This window comes from Plectropomus leopardus, chromosome 2 (assembly GCF_026936395.1).
Source record: "Plectropomus leopardus strain MGB_pleo_1.0 chromosome 2, ASM2693639v1, whole genome shotgun sequence".
In the NCBI taxonomy this organism is placed as follows: Eukaryota; Metazoa; Chordata; class Actinopteri; order Perciformes; family Serranidae; genus Plectropomus; species Plectropomus leopardus.
Window position 1 is genome coordinate 17,358,690 of NC_142177.1, and position 22,856 is coordinate 17,381,545.

General features: G+C 38.8%; 2 protein-coding genes across 2 annotated transcripts; both read left to right on the plus strand.

The window, feature by feature from the left end:
• Nucleotides 1-203: 203 nt before the first annotated feature.
• uqcrc1 (ubiquinol-cytochrome c reductase core protein 1) lies at nt 204-7,532 on the plus strand. The gene is made up of 13 exons (XM_042505621.2): nt 204-361; nt 2,327-2,467; nt 2,616-2,702; nt 3,118-3,247; nt 3,478-3,676; nt 4,349-4,428; nt 4,533-4,648; nt 5,409-5,552; nt 6,145-6,305; nt 6,435-6,520; nt 6,605-6,693; nt 6,828-6,903; nt 6,999-7,532. Exons 1-13 carry the CDS (start codon nt 299-301, stop codon nt 7,061-7,063), a joined length of 1,437 nt encoding a protein of 478 aa, XP_042361555.1. The 5' UTR covers nt 204-298; the 3' UTR covers nt 7,064-7,532.
• Nucleotides 7,533-11,753: 4,221 nt separating this feature from the next.
• LOC121949115 (uncharacterized) lies at nt 11,754-13,033 on the plus strand. The gene is made up of 2 exons (XM_042494723.2): nt 11,754-11,915; nt 12,244-13,033. The coding sequence occupies exon 2, from the start codon at nt 12,262-12,264 to the stop codon at nt 12,637-12,639; it is 378 nt and encodes a 125-aa protein (XP_042350657.1). The 5' UTR covers nt 11,754-11,915; nt 12,244-12,261; the 3' UTR covers nt 12,640-13,033.
• The last annotated feature ends 9,823 nt before the right edge of the window (nt 13,034-22,856 follow it).

Below are 22,856 nucleotides of genomic sequence, written 5' to 3' on the forward strand. Positions count from 1 at the left end.
TTAGTCAAGTAACATTTTCAATACATGCTGCTTATCAATACCTTTGCTTGAGAAAAGGATCTGGCTACATTTAACGCGTAATGCAGGAGGAAAGCTTGGTTTATTACTAAAATTACAGTGAACAAGAACTGGAGGGAATATAGACTTCACCGTCAATAACACATGATGAACACTTGGTGGCGATAATGCGCGTTTGAAGCGGTTATACACACTTTTATATAACGGCGAAGAAAGACGCGATTCACGGAAACAGCCGAAAATAGCCGAGACGCCGCTACCCTTTTATCAGTACTGAGAAATGGCGGCGTCCGTGTGCCGAGTTGGGAGCACTGTGGGTCGAGCCCTCATCAAAAACCGCAGTGTAAGTACACATATAAAGACTTTGAAGAAAACATTTTATGTAATATGAAATGGTTAGGCAGGATACCAGTGCTGTTCCTCTGTTGGCGTAACGCTGAAGTTGATCGAAGAGGGGGGAAGTTAACAGGCTAGCATGCTAACTAGCTCTCTGAGCTGTCCTCAGTAAAGAAACGGAAAAGAGCTAGCTCAACCGTTAGCATTAGTTAGCCAACAGTGAATGCAAGGTCACCTGTCAAATGAGACAGCACGTCTCGTAACAACCACTGGACATTTAACGTCCATATTATAAACGTATTATTCAGACCAGCTGGTCGTCTTTTTGATCGTGTTTTGTCCGTCACAAGGTCAGCAGTTGTAACGTTTGTCACTTGTCCTCACCTGCCCTCATACCGCAGCTTAGCTTTCTGGCTAGCTGTGTTAGCATGGTGACTTTGGAGAGGCAGATGCTGACAGAGACAATCCTGAACTTTTGTAGGTATTCAATGAATGATTGTTTAAATAGTACTTCTATACCATGTCGATCAGTACTGTGAACTGTCACCGAGTTTTAGATCGTTTGTGAAATTTGGTCAACCATATTACAGTAACTGCAAGCTAGCTTTAGCTGTGTGCCTAGATTTTGTAAAGCTAATAATCTCAAAATATTCTTGCATACATGTGTAACTGAAACATCAAATGTCATCATAGATAGTTCTCAGAGATAATTCAAAATATTAAATGTAAAATAATTTCTCAAAATGAATAGAGGACATCCCTTTACCTTACAATAAAATGTGATGTATAGACACAAAATATATTCAAATATAGAGATTGTACATCTCCTTACCTTACGTATTCTGGTTGTGTATATATTTTGATTATATTTTGTCTATATTTATTTTTTTAATCATTTAGTAATTAATTTTATCTTTTATCTCTTTACTCTTTTGCAAATCTGTATCCTTTATTATGCTTCCTATTTTACTGCTCTGTAAAGCACTTTGAATTGCCCTGTTGTTTGAAATGTGGTATAAAAATAAAGCTGCCTTGCCTTGTCTTGCCTAATCATATTACTGGCAGATAGCAGAAGGTGGTAGTGGTGTCAATGTCAGCTGGCAGCTTTAAGCTTGGATGTTGTCCTATGACGGTCATCTCTAGTCTTGATTTGTATATGAAGGGATCAATGCGAGTTAATTATAGCAAAACTGTTTTAAAATGCCCTATTTTGTGGTTTTTGGAATATCCAGCAAACTGCACCTGAAATGAATCTTACTAAGTAAGAATAATAATAAGAAGTTGAATAAGCCAACAAGGTACAGCTAATGGTAACTGTGCCAGTAATTAAGTAATTAAAAGAGCAAACTTGTCTGACCATTGTAGGTCTTCACCAGGACATAGCCCATGTATAATGATTTAGGCACTACAATACATGCTTTTTAGTGTTTTCTTCCTCGTTGATATATTTCTTCTCACATTTTGGAGTGGCTGCCCTGAATTGACCTCCTGTTTATCCTTCTTTTTCCCCCATTTTCCAAGAGCACCTGACACACTTTTATCTACTTTTGCATTAACAGAGGAACTTGTCATCTCTATTTCCTGGTGGTTTCTACTCTGTTTGACATTCCTCTTATACGAACAGTATATTTAAAGGTATACTCTGCGGGATTGTTGTTCGCTTATAGTCTGGCACATGGTCGCTTCTTTAAAAACAAAAAACACCTCAACCTCACAGTAACACTGGGGGTACACGCCCATACACGTCCCAAATACAAAAGAAAAGAAGTAAATAAATCTTTTTATTAGTAAATACAACACCAAAAACTTCTAGTGGGTAGTCATTAATTAGTGAGGGATTACTTCTGTATCAGTCTTCACGTGATTCTGTTTTTTTTGTTTGTTTGTTTGTTTTTTAAAGGAAAATTCTTGCATTGTATATCTTTAAATTGACATGACTCAAAGATGACTCTTGTTGTCTCTACCGCTCCAGCCCATCCTGCTGTCTCTGAGGCGTGGTCAGGCCTCAGTCAGCTATGCCCAGAGTCTGCTGGGAGCCCCTGAAACTCGTCTCACTACCCTGGAAAATGGTTTGAGGGTCGCATCTGAGGAGACTGGACATGCCACGTGCACAGTAAGAAAACAGTTTTAGGGGGTCTGTTAACAACCAATTAGGAGGTTGTTTCAGCACGTTATAGACTTTCCATTTCACCGTCATTGAATGGTATGTTGTTGGAGATTAACATTTTCCCCACTCTTCACATCTCTCTTCCCCATCATAGGTTGGACTGTGGATCAGTGCTGGCAGTCGCTATGAGAGCGAGAAGAACAACGGAGCTGGCTTCTTCCTGGAGCACATGGCTTTCAAGGTAGTCATTAGTAGACTTCATGACCTTAAAGTTGCCATGTGGCGTTTTCCTGTAGAAGTTAAGTTTAAATTTCAGTGTTAAGTACCGCAACACATTTAGTGCATCTTTGCAGTCCACTACATGGTCTCCATCAATGCATTTCCCTCATTATACATTTGCACAGTGGAGTATCTCCAAAACACATTGCTGTCACCTGTACATCAGTTGAATAGTGTAATACCTCTCATTGTGCACATGCATGAGAAAAACAAAAAATTTAAAAACTGCTCTATAGTGCTACTAGAGGTCAAAAACTCCAAGTAAGCAAGTCTGTCATGAAACCTCTGTAAAAGCTGAATGCACTTGAGATATCTACCTGTTAGCCAGGCAATGACAATACACAGTTACTTCTACTCACTTTTCTTTTGCACCCCAGGGAACCAAGAAGCACCCTCAGACAGCCCTGGAGCAGCAGGTGGAGTCTATGGGTGCTCACCTGAGCGCCTATACGTCCCGGGAACACACTGCATACTACATGAAGACCCTTGCCAAAGACCTGCCCAAGGGTAAGATGACCTACTTACAGGCAGTGAAACAAGGAATAAATGAATGCCTTTATTTTAGTGTGATGTCACCCAGTGGCCCATCCCCCATGGGTTTATATGACACCTTTGCAACAAGATGCACAAATGAAACAAATGTGTCTTCTTCGTTTAACAATGCTGTTTCAGAGCACAAAGTATTTCAATATCCCCTCAAAGTTGTGAAAAATGATTTTTCCTCTGTGGTTTCCCAGCCGTGGAGTTGCTGTCTGAGGTGGTGCAGAGCTGCTCGCTGAACGAGGCAGAGATTGAGCAGCAGAGGGGTGTGGTGCTGCGTGAGCTTGAAGAAGTCGAGAGTAACCTCCAGGAAGTCTGCCTCGACCTGCTGCATGCCACAGCCTTCCAGGGAACTCCTCTAGGACACAGTGTGCTGGGACCCTCCAACAATGCAAGGCAAGAGGAACTGCATGCTCACACACGCACGCACACACACACACACACACACACACACACACACACGCACACGCACACTCACACACACACACACACACACACTCTTATATATAAGTGACAGTCTCAGAATTGCTTTCATTAAAGGCACACTGCTATCAAAACAGTGCAATGTTTTGATGATGCCAGTTTGGGGCAATTTGTTGTAATGCAGCTTAAACACTTATGCTAATTATTATCTATACTAATAATTATCAAGATAAACATGTTTTTTTGACTGTAACACGGCCAAAATTCTTTGATCTACTTCGTTCATGGCTGGACTGCAGGCCACAGGACAACAAAGTGGATGAAAACAAAAATAAACATAACTTAAACAGACAGAAAAGGAAAGCATTTATATATGGAGCCTACTCAGCCATGCTGGAATCACAAAAATCAAGTAAAAATCACCACAAAATCAAGGGAAACTGATGAAATAAGCACAATCTCAGCAAGTCTACAGTATCAGCTGGCAGGATGATCACCTTCTGAAACGCTCCCAGACGTTTCCGCTTTGGTATAGAGCTGCACGGAGGATGGAGCAAAACAACCTCACAGACATAATGTCATCAACACGCTGCTAATGGAAATCAAGAATAAGTCACCAGTGATACTCGTATTCACTCCCTCCAGGACTCTGACCCGCCAGGACCTTGTGGACTACATCAACAGCCACTACAAAGCCCCTCGCATGGTGCTGTCTGCTGCTGGAGGTACGTCCTCTTTGTCTTAACACACTGTAAAGAGTGTGTGTGGCTGCTGTGAATTTCACTTTTCCAGGAACGACTAAGCGTTTACCTGATTTGCTTTCCCACAGGTGTGAACCACGAGGAGCTGGTCGGTTTGGCCAAATCTCACTTCAGCGGAGTATCTTTTGAGTATGAGGGAGACGCCATCCCTGTGTTGTCACCCTGCAGATTCACTGGTAGTGAGGTGAGTTGTGTTGAGTGTTTTGAAGGAGTTTTGTTTTTTTTTATTGTTTTGTGAGGTTTATTACATTATCGCTTATTCCACTGCTACTTCACAAGACCATTATCTTTTTGCTTCTTCTTTTTTTAAACACATTGTCAACACAACTTGAAGAAATCACTGAACGTGAACATGAATAGCGATGTAATGCAGCATTTCCAGAATAATTTCAAGTTAATTAACTTTTATTTGAGATTGATGTGTTTGATGCATTTTGCCAGATATGTATATGCTTTCAACCACACCTTTGCATGGGCATGATGGCTATCTCACTTATCCTGTGTCTGTTTGGTTGTGCAAATCGACATAAATTAATGTGACATCTCTGCAAGATCTTATGCACAATAACACCAGAGGCAGTGTGAGAGACATACTCACCATAGTCATGACATATCTTTTACAATGGCACCGCTGTTGCTTTTTCTGCCATGAACCGCCTAAAGTGTCTCCATATATATTGTTTCGATTGTGCAAATCTGTAAGTTATTTACAGTCTGAGTTTTGTGAAATGCCCTCTAGTGGAATCCCACAGTAGCACGTGCAGTCAGTGGGAAAGTATGTGAACGGTTTGTTTTCAGACACAGCCTGTTGTCTACATGAACACGTGGTTGTAAAGCAAGTATTTCTCCAGTCTTAGATGTGATTCTGGCCTGTGACTGAGCACAGAGCATAGGTCTGTCATATTGTTTTTACAGTCACGGTTGATTGTTTTGTCTCTCCTCAGATCCGTATGCGTGATGATGCTTTGCCTCTGGCACACATTGCCATCGCTGTGGAGGGGGCCAGTGCTGCCAGCCCAGACATCGTGCCACTCATGGTGGCCAACTCCATCATCGGCAGCTATGACCTCACCTACGGGGGTGGAAAGGTTTGTGAATTTTTTTTTAAATAGATATGTTTTAGTTTATGCAGTCAGTAAAAGACAACAATGATGAACCCCGCTGAAGTGAATTTATCTTATTCAGCACTGTCCCCTTTAAGCTTTGCCCACTTTAGGTTGTTAATGTCTGTGGCCATTATGGAGAGGTAGACTATGATCCTCTCTCAAAACCTGGGTCAGGGGTCTCACTCCTGCCTCTGGACCTGTCGAGAGGAACAATGCCATTGTATTTTGGTCAGTGAATGAAGTAAATCTAGCAGCCACTTGCATATTTGGCTGGTGGCTGGTGCTAATTTCCAACCCTGTTCACAATATCCACCATGTGGCACAGTAGCGATAAATGCAAAGTAACCACCAGGCTACAGCTATCATAAAACATAGAGTATACAGAATCAGATCTAATTTAGTTTTATATTCATGTTATATTTTTGTTGTGCTACTTCAACAGTTTACTGTTCTAACTATCATACACTCAGAGCAGGTCAACTTACCACCCTGAATAAATCCCAAGTGTGATTATAATGTCATTTTGATTGAGAACAGTCAGATATCAACTTTTATTCCTTCCTCAAACCTGCAGCATCTGAGCAGCCGCCTGGCTCGCCTGGCAGTGGAGGAGAACCTGTGTCACAGCTTCCAGGCCTTCCACTCCTCCTACAGCGACACTGGTCTGCTGGGCATTTACTTTGTGGCTGATAAGCACCAAATTGAAGATATGATGCACTGGTCCCAGAATGCCTGGTCAGTAATGATTCCCAGATAGAGACACACACAAACACTTAGAACACTATATCTGCAATGTTTTGACACTTTTAATAATAGACAGTGGACATATTTCAGCTGAGTTCCTCCACTTTCTGCTCCCTGCAGGATGAACCTGTGCACCACAGTGACAGAGAGTGATGTAACCAGAGGCAAGAACGCTTTGAAGGCCAGCCTGGTTGGACAGCTCAATGGTACGTAACCTGTGTGTCATGCATGGACACAAACACACATAAAAATGGCTCTGAGTCGCAAGTCAACACAACCTTTTTTCTTAGGGACAACACCAATTTGCGACGACATCGGCAGGCACATCCTGAACTACGGACGCCGTGTTCCTCTGGCAGAGTGGGATGCACGGATCGATGTGAGTTGAAACTCTGAATCAGAGTCCTAAACTGACCATTCGAACAGTACAGAGAAAGAAACTGCACAAAGCAACACCTTTTCAAAATTCTCAAGGGTAAGAGCTCTGATTTCGCTACACATCTCTTCTTTCAGGCTGTGACCCCCAGGATGGTGCGTGACGTCTGCTCCAAATATATCTACGATAAGTGTCCTGCTGTGGCCGCTGTCGGTGAGTTCCTTGTGGTTTTAGTCCTTATGCAGCGAGCTCAGGGCCCATGCTGTATTATCTTCCTCTTATCTTTTCCTCCTGCCTCTTTCCACCAGGCCCCGTCGAGCAGCTACCCGACTACAACAGAATGCGCAGTGCCATGTACTGGCTGAGGTTTTAAGATTCGCTGTTGTGTTGCTCTGTGTGTCCCACATTTGCTCCTCATCTTCCTCCTCAACCATACCCCTCTTTCCTCCCACCACCACCGCGAGAGTGAACACCTGAGGAGTGTCTGGTCCATGGTTTGACAGCACATCCATCCTCTCTCTCTCCTCCCTGCCTCCCTCTCTTATCCTGCCCAGTGATCACTCTTAGTTAGCCATGAGGGGGGCAGCCAGTCTGCACATACTACACATGGGTTACCTCTTGATTGTACTGTACAGGTCTTTGTTGCCTGTTAGCATCTTGCAGAGGAGGGAGAGCAGACTTGAATAGTAAATAATCATCAACTGGACACAGCAAAGCCGGTACTGAATACAACCAGTGAGGAGCAAGACTATATTTATAATTTCTGTACCATTTGTTTCTGTCCTCTATTGTACATAACAGAAGCGCTCATTCCGACAAAATAAAAATACTGTAAAACATCAGTCCAGTGTGTCTCGTAATATCTACAGGCGGATGTGCTTATTTTACGACATATCAAAGTTTCGAGGACACATATTTGTAGATCTTATTACACTTTTATTGTAGAACACAATTTTTCGTGTCATGGTCAACTGCAGTGGTGGTTTTTATGGTTATTGCTTTAAGGTAACTTTATTTGTTCAGATAATTTGTCTTGGACATCAAGGTTGCCACATAACATACATGTGTATGTAATACAAAAATGGTTGTAAAGTACACCACAGAGTGGTACAGACATAAAGTGCGTGTTTAATTTGGTTAAGAGCAGCACACCTAAATGACATCTTAAGTAAAGCGCATTATGTAAGCATAATAACCATTTAAAAAATATATTTTTTCAGTTTATTTAGCATGACCTCATTCTGTAGTCACTCTGTCTGTGCATTTGTTTGCGATGCACAATCACCAGCGGTGGAAGTATTCAGGTTCTTGTTAGGTGAAAGCACTAATATCCCACTGAAAATACTATTGTAACTCTGTTACAATAAAAGCCCTGCATTGCAAATTTTACTTAAGTAAAAGTATAGTATCCAATACAGAGAAATTAAACATTTTTAAACATTTGAAAAAAAACACCCACACACCCCCAAATAAAACACCTAAAAAAAAATCACAAAAAAATTAAATAGAAAAATCCCCAAAACTCAGTTATTTAAAAAACACACCCCCAAACCTGAAAAAAAAACCACTGAAAAAATCTAAAAAAGAAGAGAAGAAGGCAGGAAGAAAAAAAAACTCACTTCTTTAAAAATATAACACTCCTCTCACTCACTCCGTCTAGTAGTTGTTAGGGGTGCTTTCATCTTTCTAATTTGTCTCTTACTTGCGTCTTGGCTCCTCTCAGCGAGGGTGTGTGACAGATGGTAGGATACACCTGCACTTCCTTGCAATATGGTCCTCAAGAATCCTCCTTGAGTTGCATTTAGGGGAAACGATTACCGGGTCAAATGGGGAGAGGGGATGCTAAGAAGCATAAGTTAGCATAATGAAAAGCACCCAAAGACACTAGATAACGTTAATGAGTTCAGCTGTTATCCCTACATTTTACTTTTACTATGTTATTGTGTTTGTTTTTTATTAGAATTGAACCGTATTACAAACTTCATTGTGCAGAGCAACCAGGCTGACATCATTCATCAGGGTAATTGTGACGAGATGCTTTCTGACGCACTGAGTTTATTGGATCTGAAGCCTACGTCAGTCAGCTACTTGATCACAAAGGACCTGCTGTGACATGTATGTTGTATGTTGAATCATAGAGATGACATCATCTTAGATCTACGTGTAGTCTCGCGTCATGCTGTTACAATAATGCTACTGATATACAACCCAGGACATCTCTGTTTGCTGCTGGGTGACATTTGTGTGGCCCATGTTTGTTTATCTGAGGGTAACTGAGAGGGCTCGTTATCCTGAAGGCCCCTGAGGGCCCAACTATCGTAATCAGGAGGCACTTGTAATATTCATATCATTAGTCAGATGAAGATAGGTCCCTTGATGGGCTGGACTAGAGGTGACTCAGGAAACGAGGTAGGCTTTGTCTTGTTGGTCTCCCTCCTGGGCCTGACCGCTTCTTCCTTCTTGCTCTCCAGAGAGCTTTTTCTGCACGATTGCTTCCATCTAACCTCCCAATACTCGCCTCCTCTGTGCTCTGTAAATAGAGACATTTGCGTACTCATACCTAATGTTCTGTTAAGTGGCAACAATACAGTGTCCGGCATTTTGATGGAAATTTTCCATGTCGTACCTCACATTTCAAGGTGCCACACAAGGACGCGTAGGTCTTAGAAGTTGAAAATATCAGCAAAAAAGGTGATAACATCAACGAGATTGGGGTTGAGGGAGGATGTTAGCTGTTAGAGGTGCAACAAAGATAGGGACATGTTAGCTCACATGCTATCTTAATGTGTTGTCATATGTATTAACATACTGTGGACAGACTTCATTGGACATCTTACCCATGGAGGTTACTGTCCTCACAAGTGTGTTCTCAGGTGAAGCTCGCCCTCATCACAGCAGAATGAGACACTGAAAGTCAAAAGAGAAAATCAGTTTTAAAGAAAAGGGAAAGATGCTGGCTAGGATAGCCTCTTTTGAACAGCTTAAACACAAAGTTAACAATTTTAACCCTTTGATACCTGGGCATATTTTCTTAATTTCTCTAAAAAACATGGGAGGTAGGCATTGAGTAAGTTAAGAAAAAATGACCCAGAAATCAGTAAAAAAAAGTATAAGAAAACCACCTAAAATAATAGGCAAAAAAACAAAAACCAAAAAAAAAAACAAAACTAAAGACCACAAACAAAAACAACATAGTGTATTATTTTGTGCAATTTGCGGGATATTTCTTTCCACATTGTTTGTTGGCTTTTTCCCTCCATTTTTGAAAAGGAATCAAACCATTTGCTCAGTGTTCAAAGGTTTAAATGCTTATGAAGGGTGTCTAAAGGCAGCACAAGAAAAGCGATGTCACTCCAGGTTTCAAAGGGTTAAAGGGTGTCAGAAATATCCCGGGTCCCTATCTTAAAGTGATAGAGATGATATTTGTATATCTCATCCTTGCTTCTGTGCGTTATGTAATTGTTTATGCTAAGTGGATGAATATAATGTAATGTCATATAATGTCTAAATTTTACATGACAGCCTGTGTTACACACTGCCAGGAGGATTGTGTGCTTCTTTTCACCTCTATATTGTTTGCACGTTTGTAATGTAAGTTCAAATGCTGAAACAACAACAAAATGTTTAATATAAAAAACTAATACCGATTATTGGATCCTCAGTCAAGCCTATCATTTCTAAATTGGAACCCAAGTTGCACATTAGCAGTTCCGTTTTATTCAACTTCAATTATTATGATAAACATTAAAATTTAATTTTAGGAAATGCAATTGCCCCCCTAAATGCTAATTGATGACACATTTAGCAGCTGTTACTCCCAACTAAATGCTTTCTGTGTAATGAAATCACTGTCATATTAATGCAGAAGAATTTGAGTCTGCTCTTTCATGTAGAACTGTGATATAATCTGCTTGTTTTTGGGTCTTGAGGGCCTGCGGTGTAACAGAAAATGGCCTTAAAAGTTCTTAAAAATCCTACTTTTATTATAAACAATTACTGTAATTTCGAGTATATAATTCTTGTAATTATATAGTATTTTTGGACATTTTTATTTAGCCATTTGAATTTTTTTTTTCCAAAATATACCAATTTCTTGCAATTTGCTCAACATTTCATTCATTTTATCTTCATTTCAGCTCGTACAGTATATTACAAGTTTCATTTATCCAGTCGTGTGATCAGTACTTCCCAAACACATGCATTATCAGAAAAATCTTACAGTTATAAGACCTCCACATAAATAATCTCATGCATGTACACCTTGTCAACTCAATGGAAGTTCATGAGTTCAAATGCCCGTGCTTACCCATGTCAGTTACTCATATGTGGAAGTGTTTTAAACTGGTTTTAGTGAAAGTGCATGCGATTGGTAAGTACTAAGCATACGACTGGATAAATCAGACGTAGATAATACTTTACGAGTTGTGTGAGAGTTTTTCAAAAACAGCTAATCTCTATTTCAGCATCCGTTTACAGTGATCCCCTTTAACTTCAATTCAACAAGAATTTTCTTAGTTTCTGTATTCTTTGTTTACCAGAAACAGATGAGAACAAACTTTTCTTCACAGATTAGTGTAATGTGGGGTGAGCAATAGATATACAAATTCTCATTTTTGTGTTAAGTATTCTTTAAATGCCATTCACGTTTTATACCTGCACCACAACCTGACATTGAGACATTTGTAATAAATCTGATTTTGTTATGGAAATTAGTGAACACAGTAACTAATAACACCATGAAACGAAAGGTAGTTTTGTTTTTCTACAATGCGTCCGTATTTAACTTTTGAATGGAGATGGTGTTGTGCTTTGAGTGCAGACTAGGGCAACTACTCTATTCATTCGAGGCAAACCATTGTGATTACCATTGTGTTATTTTTAGAAAGAGAAAGACAGCAATGAGTGTAAAGGAAATGAGATGAAATGAGGGGAGGGTGATGGGGTGCAGAGATGTAAAAAAAAAAAAAGTGGGTGGGGTGTCACGGCAAAGACTGTTGTGGATGAACACACAGTCGGGGACAAGCAGGCAGAAGTCCAGTTGAACATCTGACTGCGTGGCACACAGGTCAATCCTCCAGTAGCTCCAGAAGAAGTAGAAGACGCTGGGAGACAGACGATACAGCATCACAGGACACCTGAGGGAGAAAGACCAGAGACCATTGCCTGCTGTAGACCAGAGGAAGAAGAAGTGCCTTTTTGTCAACTTTTCACAGCAGTGACACTGAGTAAGTATTGATTGAGATAATGCCTTCCCAGGTTTATCTGTACATGTTTAAGAAAATGCTACATGATTTAAAATACTGGGTTATTTAAAGGACAAATGAACAAAATATCAAAGAATCTATAATTCTGTGTAAAAAGTCAAAGTGCTTTTTGTCTTTTTTTTAAGCCCTTTTTAAATCTTATCAATTACTGCACAGTGAAGTTGTTTTATTGTTCAAATTATTGCAAAGAAAAAAATCCTGATGCATACCATCATTGAGAGAAGCCTTTCAGTGCCACAGTCGTGTAATTTTTCAGCAACTGGCTGATTCGTTCTTCTTGTCCCTGCAGACAGACAGAGTCCTGACCATGAGAAGTGTGTGTGTGTGCTTCTGCGTGGCTCTGCTGCTGCCCTGGTGCGTCTGGAGCCAGAGGAGCAGTCCCGCTTTTGCTAAACTTGATGAGGACACTCAGAGGGAAGTGCTTGCTGTCGACATCCTAAACCGCAGCGGTATGTTGAACTCATTGCTCCGATCAGAGCATCACACTGTGCTCCGGCGAGAACGAGCCCCACGCCCATCCTCCCAGGTGCCAAAGCGAGCCCAGCAGGGGTCGCGCTTCGCCCTGTCCCTCGATGTGCCCACCAGCATCCTCAGTGTCCTCATAGATCTGGCCAAGAACCAGGACATGAGAACCAAGGCGGCGGCCAACGCAGAATTAATGGCACGAATAGGCAAGAGGAAATAAGAAGCACGGCCTCTGGGGGCTCGCAGAGGCTCTATGGACAAAATCCCACCTCACAGAAGCGTTGTTACGTTGTGGCACCTGCTTAGAAACAAAGTTAGCTCAGGTGAAAACAGTCATTACAGCAAACATCTGTCCTTTAGAGCTTAGATCTGCTTTACTTTTATACCTCGCTCCACACCCAAACCACTCCATAGATTCTTGAAACAGAAGTTAAAAGAAAGAACAATGTCAAACAGAAAAGGACTCCGTAAAAAGAAGCTGGTCTTTTGTCTCAGAGATTATTCACCCATGGGTCAGAGACTGTGATCGGGCTCGGAAATCCGTCTCTTGTGTTTGCATGTGTAATCTTGAATGCAAAGAAAAGATTGTTCAATTAAATCTAATATGAATATCATATTTTTTCTCAAGTCTAATTCATTTCACTCTGCATTGATATCAGGCATGTTTAGTATAATTACAAGCATCAGCAAGCCATAAAGCACAAATGAATGGGTCTGAACCAAATGCGCTTGCGTCACCCACAGCGGGGTCTGATGTGTGATAACAGGACAAAGACATGAGCAGGATATTGACCTCTGAGAGAAGAACAGACCCTTTCTATAGACCTTTGTTCACTGATACTTGATAAATTTGGCAAACAAGTTGCAGCTATTTTAAGTCGGATGCAGTATCTGTTCTACATTACACTAATATCTCTGTGGCATGATTCATCTGTGCTCCGGCAGTGAGCATGAAATGGGAAGCAACAGAGTGAAATGAACTGCTCATCTGATTTATATTGGAGTTTGTTCTGGTTTACGCCGGTCATGACCTTGAGTTATTTCTTGTATCACTTCGAGCCGCAGTAGCTTCAGTTAAAGTCAACACAGTGAAGACATCACAAGAAATGCTAATAATATGATTCACTGTAAGTAGTAAGCCCATTAAGAGGTCACTACTGGGCATCACAGAAACCCTCCAACCCTGCAATTAAACTAATCATTCAGCAACTATTCAGTCATTAGCATTTGATTGTTGCCCCAGCTGACACCAAGGAGTTGTTTATGTTTCCATTAGAATATTGTAACAATAATCTATTTCAGGAAGCTGAAATGTGTTTCTGAGGTATCTTCTAAAGTTATCACAGGCGAAAAACCACAACAGAAACTGGCATTTTTAGAAATCAGTCATGTAGTCTAGTGAAGTGTAGAGAGGAAATGTGTGTGCATGTCACTTTAAGGTAAAAAGATAAAACTCCACTCTTCATTATAAAGCAGTTATCACAGTAAACACTGAACTGGAGGCTAATGTGTTTTATGTAATAACGGCACTCATCTGAGAAACCACAGTCTTAATTCACGCTCTTCAGTTTGGGTTTAGAGTTGTTTCAAAGATTCGCCTCGACAAGTGTATTTCTGCCAGTTACTAATATAACAGGAAATAAACTCGGAACATAGCTGTTACCAACAATAATTTACTCAAGTACTGCGGCAAATGAAGGCCCGAAATAATAAAAAAAATTAAATCTGAAAAGTAAAGTGACGATTTCAGAGGACTTTGAAACTGAAATCTTAGATCAGGGGTTCTCAAAGTTTTGATGACTAATTGACATTTTAAGTTGCGAGCATATGATTGATGACTTTTTTGACATGCTACATTATGACTTTTTTTTTTTTTTACATGGCTTGAAATGTCATCATTATGTCATGCCAAAATGTGATTTTTTTGGTAATTTGTTTTTGAACGACATACCACACAAAGGCATTTTATGATGTTATAAATCAAATTCTATACTATGACTTTTTTGACAAGATACTATAATATGACTTTATTGTGCAATATTGGATGAAATATTACACTAACGCTTTAATTTTGATTTGGACGTCATCTCACACACACCATGACTTTTTTATGGTATTTTTGTTGACATACTATACTGAGACTATTCAATGACTCTTTAGAGTATTTTGAATGCCATACGATACTATGACATTTTTTTGAAAAACAAACTATACAATGGTATTTTCATGATGATTTGATCGAGGTACTTTATTATGATATTTTTGTGATGTTTTGTACGACATACTATACTATAAAATTTTATAATTTTTTGACTGTACTCTGACTATTAAAGCTATTTAGGACAGCATAGTATACTGTGACTTTTTTACTGTATTTTGGACAACATACTATTTTTGGAAAGAAATACGTTACACTGACATTATATGTTTGACGACATATCATAATATAACTTTTTAATACAATTTGTAAAACACATTACGGTATGACTTTTTTTTAACATATTTTGAATGACATTCTATACTATGACTGTTTTCTGCTATTTTGGATGACAAAATATACAATGACTTTTGTATGCTATTTTGGTCGACATATACTAGTTTGCACAACATACAATTGTATACGTTTTTATACTATTTTTGATGACACACTATATTATCAAATTTTTAAGCTGTTTTTGACGATATACTATACAATGACTTTTTATACTAATTTGAACAGCATATTATACAAAGACTCTTTTTGTGCGATTTTGAAAGACATACAACATACTATAGTACAAATTTTTGTGCCTATTTGGACAGCATACTTTACTATGGCTTTTTTCTGCTATTTTGGACAATACATGATACTATTTGTTTTTTTATACTTTTTTGAACAACATACTATACTTTGATTTTTCCGATGCTATTTTGGATGACATACTGTACTATGACTTTTGTATGGTATTTTGGACAACATAGTATACTGTGACTTAAAGTGATCGCAAGTCACCAGTTGGTCAAACCACCCTCATTGGACTCATCTCTGGTGGGGATGAGCTCTGAAGACAGTGGAGATGGTTGTGGATTTCAGAGGGATCACTGCCGCACTCAGCCCCATCACCCCCTGTTTCCACTGTGGGATCTTTCCGCCTCCTGGGGACCATCATCACCCAGGACCCCATCAAGAAAGCCCAGCAGAGAATATACTTCCTGCGGCAGCTAAGAAATTCAACCTGCCAAAGATAATGATGGTGCACTTCTACACCGCCATCACTGAGTCCATCCTCACCTCCTCCATCACAGTCTGGTACGCTTCACCCACGGCGAGGGACAAGAACAGGCTGCAGCATTTCATGCGAGCTGCAGAGAGGGTGATTGGCTGCCACCTGCCATCTCTCCATGACCTGAACACCTCCAGGTCCCCGATGCGTTCTGGTAAAACTGTGGCCAACCCTTCTCACCCTGGACGCAGACTGTGTGACACCCACCCCTCTGGCAAGAGGACCAATACCTCACTATTCAAGAACAGTTTCTTTCGCTCTGCTGTACACATCATGAATACTCTGGCCCTACCCCCTCCCTCTCCACCCACATGACACAAGCTCTAATCCAGCCCCAGAGTCTGAAAACATTACATTAATGTTAGGCTAAATCAGTTTTTATGTGTTACATAACTGTGTAACTTCAATTTCTGCACGGATGTACAATCCCTCCATTTTTTTCATTTTATGTTTAAAATTGCTGCTATACACTCTATTGTATTTGAATTCACTGTCACTGTCTATTATTTGCAAAAAGAACTGGATTCTAAATATGATTTTTTGACATGTGAGATGATAATGTTGTGGGAATGTTTTTCCCACGTTGTAAAGTGTGAATGGTCTCTACAAGCTATAGTATGTTGTTTGCAGCCAATTTTAGCCGTTGTTGCAGCATACTATGTTATGGTGTGTGTCTGCAGTCTTTTATGCTGTTTAGAGGTGTTTTCTGCAGTTTTTAGGACATGTCATATTTTGACATCTTTTGCCACACTATAGCCTTGCCTCTTTGGTAATTTTTTCAACATACGATATTATGAAGTTTATTATGGTGTTTTTGGACGTATTTGCAAAATTCTATGCTATGGCGTGTCTCAGCACGCTATTTTATACTGTTTTGAGGTGTTTTCAGCTGTTTTTGGGACATGTCCAATTTTGACATTTTTGCCATACTATAGCCTTGCTTTTTTGGTCATTTTTTCGACATGTTAAATTAACTTGTTTTTCACCATTTTTTGCAAGTTTAAATGCTATGGCGTGTCTCAGCACGCTATTTTATGCTGTTTTGAGGTGTTTCCAGCCATTTTTTGGACATGTCCAATTTTGACATGTTTGCCATACTATAGCCTTGCTTTTTTGGTCATTTTTTCCACATGCTATATTATGTTGTTTTTGGCCGTTTTTTGCAAGTTTTAATGCTATGGCGTGTCTCAGCATGCTATTTTACACTGTTTTGAGGTGTTTCCAGCCATTTTTTGGACATGTCCAATTCTGACATTTTTGCCATACTATAGCCTTGCTTTTTTGGTCATTTTGAAGACATGCAATATTATGTTGTTTTTGGCCGTTTTTTGCAAGTTTTAATGCTATGGCGTGTCTCAGCAAGCTATTTTATGCTGTTTTGAGGTGTTTCCAGCTGTTTTTTGGACATGTCCAATTTTGACATTTTTGCCATACTATAGCCTTGCTTTTTTGGTCATTTTTTCGACATGCTATATTATGTTGTTTTTGGCCATTTTTTGCAAGTTTAAATGCTATGACGTGTCTCAGCACGCTATTTTATGCTGTTTTGAAGTGTTTCCAGCCAATTTTTGGACATGTCCAATTTTGACATTGTTGCCATACTATAGCCTTGCTTTTTTGGTCATTTTTTCGACATGCTATATTATGTTGTTTTTGGCCATTTTTTGCAAGTTTAAATGCTATGACGTGTCTCAGCACGCTATTTTATGCTGTTTTGAAGTGTTTCCAGCCTTTTTTGGACATGTCCAATTTTGACATTGTTGACATACTATAGCCTTGCTTTTTTGGTCATTTTTTCGACATGCTATATTATGTTGTTTTTGGCCATTTTTTGCAAGTTTAAATGCTATGACGTGTCTCAGCACACTATTTTATACTGTTTTGAGGTGTTTTCAGCTGTTTTTACGACATGTCAGTTTTTGAAAGTTTTTCCATACTATAGCCTTGCTTTTTTGGTCATTTTTTCGACATGCTATATTATGTTGTTTTTGGCCGTTTTTTGCAAGTTTAAATGCTATGACGTGTCTCAGCACACTATTTTATACTGTTTTGAGGTGTTTTCAGCTGTTTTTTGGACAGGTCAATTTTTGAAAGTTTTTCCATACTATAGCCTTGCTTTTTTGGTCATTTTTTCGACATGCTATATTATGTTGTTTTTGGCCGTTTTTTGCAAGTTTAAATGCTATGGCGTGTCTCAGCAAGCTATTTCACACTGTTTTGAGGTGTTTTCAGCTGTTTTTTGGACAGGTCAATTTTTGAAAGTTTTTCCATACTATAGCCTTGCTTTTTTGGTCATTTTTTCCACATGCTATATTATGTTGTTTTTCACCATTTTTTGCAAGTTTAAATGCTATGGCGTGTCTCAGCATGCTATTTTACACTGTTTTGAGGTTTTTCCAGCTGTTTTTTGGACATGTCAAATTTTGACATTTTTGCCATACTATAGCCTTGCTTTTTTGGTCATTTTTTCCACATGCTATATTATGTTGTTTTTGGCCGTTTTTTGCAAGTTTAAATGCTATGGCGTGTCTCAGCACGCTATTTTATGCTGTTTTGAAGTGTTTCCAGCCAATTTTTGGACATGTCCAATTTTGACATTTTTGCCATACTATAGCCTTGCTTTTTTGGTCATTTTTTCCACATGCTATATTATGTTGTTTTTGGCCGTTTTTTGCAAGTTTAAATGCTATGGCATGTCTCAGCACGCTATTTTATGCTACTTTGGGGTGTTTTCAGCTGTTTTTTGGACAGGTGCAATTTTGACATTGTTGTCATACTATAGCCTTGCTTTTTTGGTCATTTTTTCCACATGCTATATTATGTTGTTTTTGGCGTTTTTGCAAGTTTAAATGCTATGGCGTGTCTCAGCACACTATTTTATGCTGTTTTGAAGTGTTTCCAGCCAATTTTTGGGACATGTCCAATTTGACATTTTTTGCCATACTATAGCCTTGCTTTTTTGGTCATTTTTTCCACATGCTATATTATGTTGTTTTTGGCCGTTTTTTGCAAGTTTTAATGCTATGGCGTGTCTCAGCATGCTATTTTACACTGTTTTGAGGTGTTTCCAGCTGTTTTTTGGACATGTCCAATTTTGACATTTTTGCCATACTATAGCCTTGCTTTTTTGGTCATTTTTTCCACATGCTATATTATGTTGTTTTTGGCCGTTTTTTGCAAGTTTAAATGCTATGACGTGTCTCAGCACACTATTTTATACTGTTTTGAGGTGTTTTCAGCTGTTTTTAGGACATGTCACTTTTTGACATTTTTGCCATACTATAGCCTTGCTTTTCTGGTCATTTTTTCAACATGCTATATTATCTTGTTTTTGGCCGTTTTTTGCAAGTTTAAATGCCATGGCGTGTCTCAGCAAGCTATTTTACACTGTTTTGAGATGTTTTCATCTGTTTTTTGGACAGGTCAATTTTTGAAAGTTTTTCCATACTCTTGCCTTGCTTTTTTGGTCATTTTTTCGACATGCTATATTATGTTGTTTTTGGCCATTTTTTGCAAGTTTAAATGCTATGGCGTGTCTCAGCACGCTATTTTATGCTGTTTTGCGGTGTTTCCAGCCAGTTTTTGGACATGTCCAATTTTGACATTGTTGCCATACTATAGCCTTGCTTTTTTGGTCATTTTTTAGACATGCTATATTATGTTGTTTTTTGGCCATTTTTGCAAGTTTAAATGCTATGGCGTGTCTCAGCACGCTATTTTATACTGTTTTGAGGTGTTTTCAGCTGTTTTTGGACATGTCAATTTTGACATTTTGCCATACTATAGCCTTGCTTTTTTGGTCATTTTTCGACATGCTATATTATGTTGTTTTTGGCCATTTTTGCAAGTTTAAATGCTATGGCGTGTCTCAGCACGCTATTTTATGCTGTTTTGAGGTGTTTCCAGCTGTTTTTTGGACATGTCCATTTTTGAAAGTTTTGCCATACTATAGCCTTGCTTTTTTGGTCATTTTTTCGACATGCTATATTATGTTGTTTTTGGCCGTTTTTTGCAAGTTTTAATGCTATGGCGTGTCTCAGCATGCTATTTTACACTGTTTTGAGGTGTTTCCAGCCATTTTTTGGACATGTCCAATTTTGACATTTTTGCCATACTATAGCCTTGCTTTTTTGGTCATTTTTTCGACATGCTATATTATGTTGTTTTGCCGTTTTTGCAAGTTTAAATGCTATGGCGTGTCTCAGCATGCTATTTTACACTGTTTTGAGGTGTTTCCAGCCATTTTTTGGACATGTCCAATTTTGACATTTTTGCCATACTATAGCCTTGCTTTTTTGGTCATTTTTTCCACATGCTATATTATGTTGTTTTTGGCTGTTTTTTGCAAGTTTAAATGCTATGGCGTGTCTCAGCAAGCTATTTCACACTGTTTTGAGGTGTTTCCAGCCATTTTTGGGACATGTCCAATTTTGACATTTTTGCCATACTATAGCCTTGCTTTTTTAGTCATTTTTTCGACATGCTATATTATGTTGTTTTGGCCGTTTTTGCAAGTTTAAATGCTATGGCGTGTCTCAGCAAGCTATTTTATGCTGTTTTGAGGTGTTTCCAGCTGTTTTTTGGACATGTCCAATTTTGACATTTTTGCCATACTATAGCCTTGCTTTTTTGGTCATTTTTTCGACATGCTATGTTATGTTGTTTTGGGCCGTTTTTGCAAGTTTAAATGCTATGGCGTGTCTCAGCATGCTATTTTACACTGTTTTGAGGTGTTTCCAGCCATTTTTGGACATGTCCAATTTTGACATTTTGCCATACTATAGCCTTGCTTTTTTGGTCATTTTTTCCACATGCTATATTATGTTGTTTTTGGCCGTTTTTTGCAAGTTTTAATGCTATGGCGTGTCTCAGCATGCTATTTTATGCTGTTTTGAGGTGTTTCCAGCTGTTTTTTGGACATGTCCAATTTTGACATTTTTGCCATACTATAGCCTTGCTTTTTTGGTCATTTTTTCCACATGCTATATTATGTTGTTTTTCACCATTTTTGCAAGTTTAAATGCTATGGCGTGTCTCAGCAAGCTATTTTATGCTGTTTTGAGGTGTTTCAGCCATTTTTTTGGACATGTCCAATTTTGACATTTTGCCATACTATAGCCTTGCTTTTTTGGTCATTTTTTCCACATGCTATATTATGTTGTTTTTGGCCGTTTTTGCAAGTTTAAATGCTATGGCGTGTCTCAGCAAGCTATTTTACACTGTTTTGAGGTGTTTCCAGCCATTTTTGGACATGTCCAATTTTGACATTGTTGCCATACTATAGCCTTGCTTTTTGGTCATGTTTTCGACATGCTATATTATGTTGTTTTTGGCCGTTTTTTGCAAGTTTTAATGCTATGGCGTGTCTCAGCATGCTATTTTACACTGTTTTGAGGTGTTTCCAGGTGTTTTTGTACATGTCCAATTTTGACATTTTTGCCATACTATAGCCTTGCTTTTTTGGTCATTTTTTCCACATGCTATATTATGTTGTTTTTGGCCGTTTTTGCAAGTTTTAATGCTATGGCGTGTCTCAGCAAGCTATTTCACACTGTTTTGAGGTGTTTCCAGCTGTTTTTTGGACATGTCCAATTTTGACATTTTTGCCATACTATAGCCTTGCTTTTTTGGTCATTTTTTCGACATGTTAAATTAACTTGTTTTTCACCATTTTTTGCAAGTTTTAATGCTATGGCGTGTCTCAGCAAGCTATTTCACACTGTTTTGAGGTGTTTCCAGCCATTTTTTGGACATGTCCAATTTTGACATTTTTGCCATACTATAGCCTTGCTTTTTTGGTCATTGTTTCGACATGCTATATTATGTTGTTTTTGGCCGTTTTTGCAAGTTTAAATGCTATGGCGTGTCTCAGCATGCTATTTTGCACTGTTTTGAGGTGTTTCCAGCTGTTTTTGGACATGTCCAATTTTGACATTTTGCCATACTATAGCCTTGCTTTTTGGTCATTTTTTCGACATGCTATATTATGTTGTTTTTGGCCATTTTTGCAAGTTTAAATGCTATGGCGTGTCTCAGCATGCTATTTTACACTGTTTTGAGGTGTTTCCAGCTGTTTTTGGACATGTCCAATTTTGACATTTTGCCATACTATAGCCTTGCTTTTTTGGTCATTTTTTCGACATGCTATATTATGTTGTTTTTGGCTGTTTTTTGCAAGTTTAAATGCTATGGCGTGTCTCAGCATGCTATTTTACACTGTTTTGAGGTGTTTCCAGCCATTTTTGGGACATGTCCAATTTTGACATTTTTGCCATACTATAGCCTTGCTTTTTTGGTCATTTTTTCGACATGCAATATTATGTTGTTTTTGGCTGTTTTTTGCAAGTTTAAATGCTATGGCGTGTCTCAGCAAGCTATTTCACACTGTTTTGAGGTGTTTCCAGCTGCTTTTTGGACATGTCCAATTTTGACATTTTGCCATACTATAGCCTTGCTTTTTTGGTCATTTTTTCCACATGCTATATTATGTTGTTTTTGGCCGTTTTTTGCAAGTTTTAATGCTATGGCGTGTCTCAGCAAGCTATTTTATGCTGTTTTGAGGTGTTTCCAGCCATTTTTTGGACATGTCCAATTTTGACATTTTTGCCATACTATAGCCTTGCTTTTTTGGTCATTTTTTAGACATGCAAAATTATGTTGTTTTTGGCCGTTTTTGCAAGTTTAAATGCTATGGCGTGTCTCAGCATGCTATTTTATACTGTTTTGAGGTGTTTCCAGCTGTTTTTGGACATGTCCAATTTTGACATTTTTGCCATACTATAGCCTTGCTTTTTTGGTCATTTTTTCGACATGCTATATTATGTTGTTTTTGGCCGTTTTTTGCAAGTTTTAATGCTATGGCGTGTCTCAGCATGCTATTTTATGCTGTTTTGAGGTGTTTCCAGCCATTTTGGACATGTCCAATTTTGACATTTTTGCCATATTATAGTCTTTCTTTTTTGGTCATTTTTTCGACATGCTATATTATGTTGTTTTTGGCTGTTTTTTGCAAGTTTAAATGCTATGGCGTGTCTCAGCATGCTATTTTACACTGTTTTGAGGTGTTTCCAGCCATTTTTGGGACATGTCCAATTTTGACATTTTTGCCATAGTATAGCCTTGCGTTTTTGGTCATTTTTTCGATATGTTAAGTTATCTTGTTTTTCACCATTTT

What these genes read in the sequence shown, in the direction of transcription:
- uqcrc1 (XM_042505621.2), top strand. Translation starts at nt 299, where the DNA reads ATGGCGGCGTCCGTGTGCCGAGTTGGGAGCACTGTGGGTCGAGCCCTC. An exon ending in GGTGCTGTCTGCTGCTGGAG is followed by an intron (nt 4,429 to 4,532) that starts GTACGTCCTCTT and finishes GCTTTCCCACAG; the next exon opens with GTGTGAACCACGAGGAGCTG. An exon ending in TCACCTACGGGGGTGGAAAG is followed by an intron (nt 5,553 to 6,144) that starts GTTTGTGAATTT and finishes TCAAACCTGCAG; the next exon opens with CATCTGAGCAGCCGCCTGGC.
- LOC121949115 (XM_042494723.2), top strand. Translation starts at nt 12,262, where the DNA reads ATGAGAAGTGTGTGTGTGTGCTTCTGCGTGGCTCTGCTGCTGCCCTGG.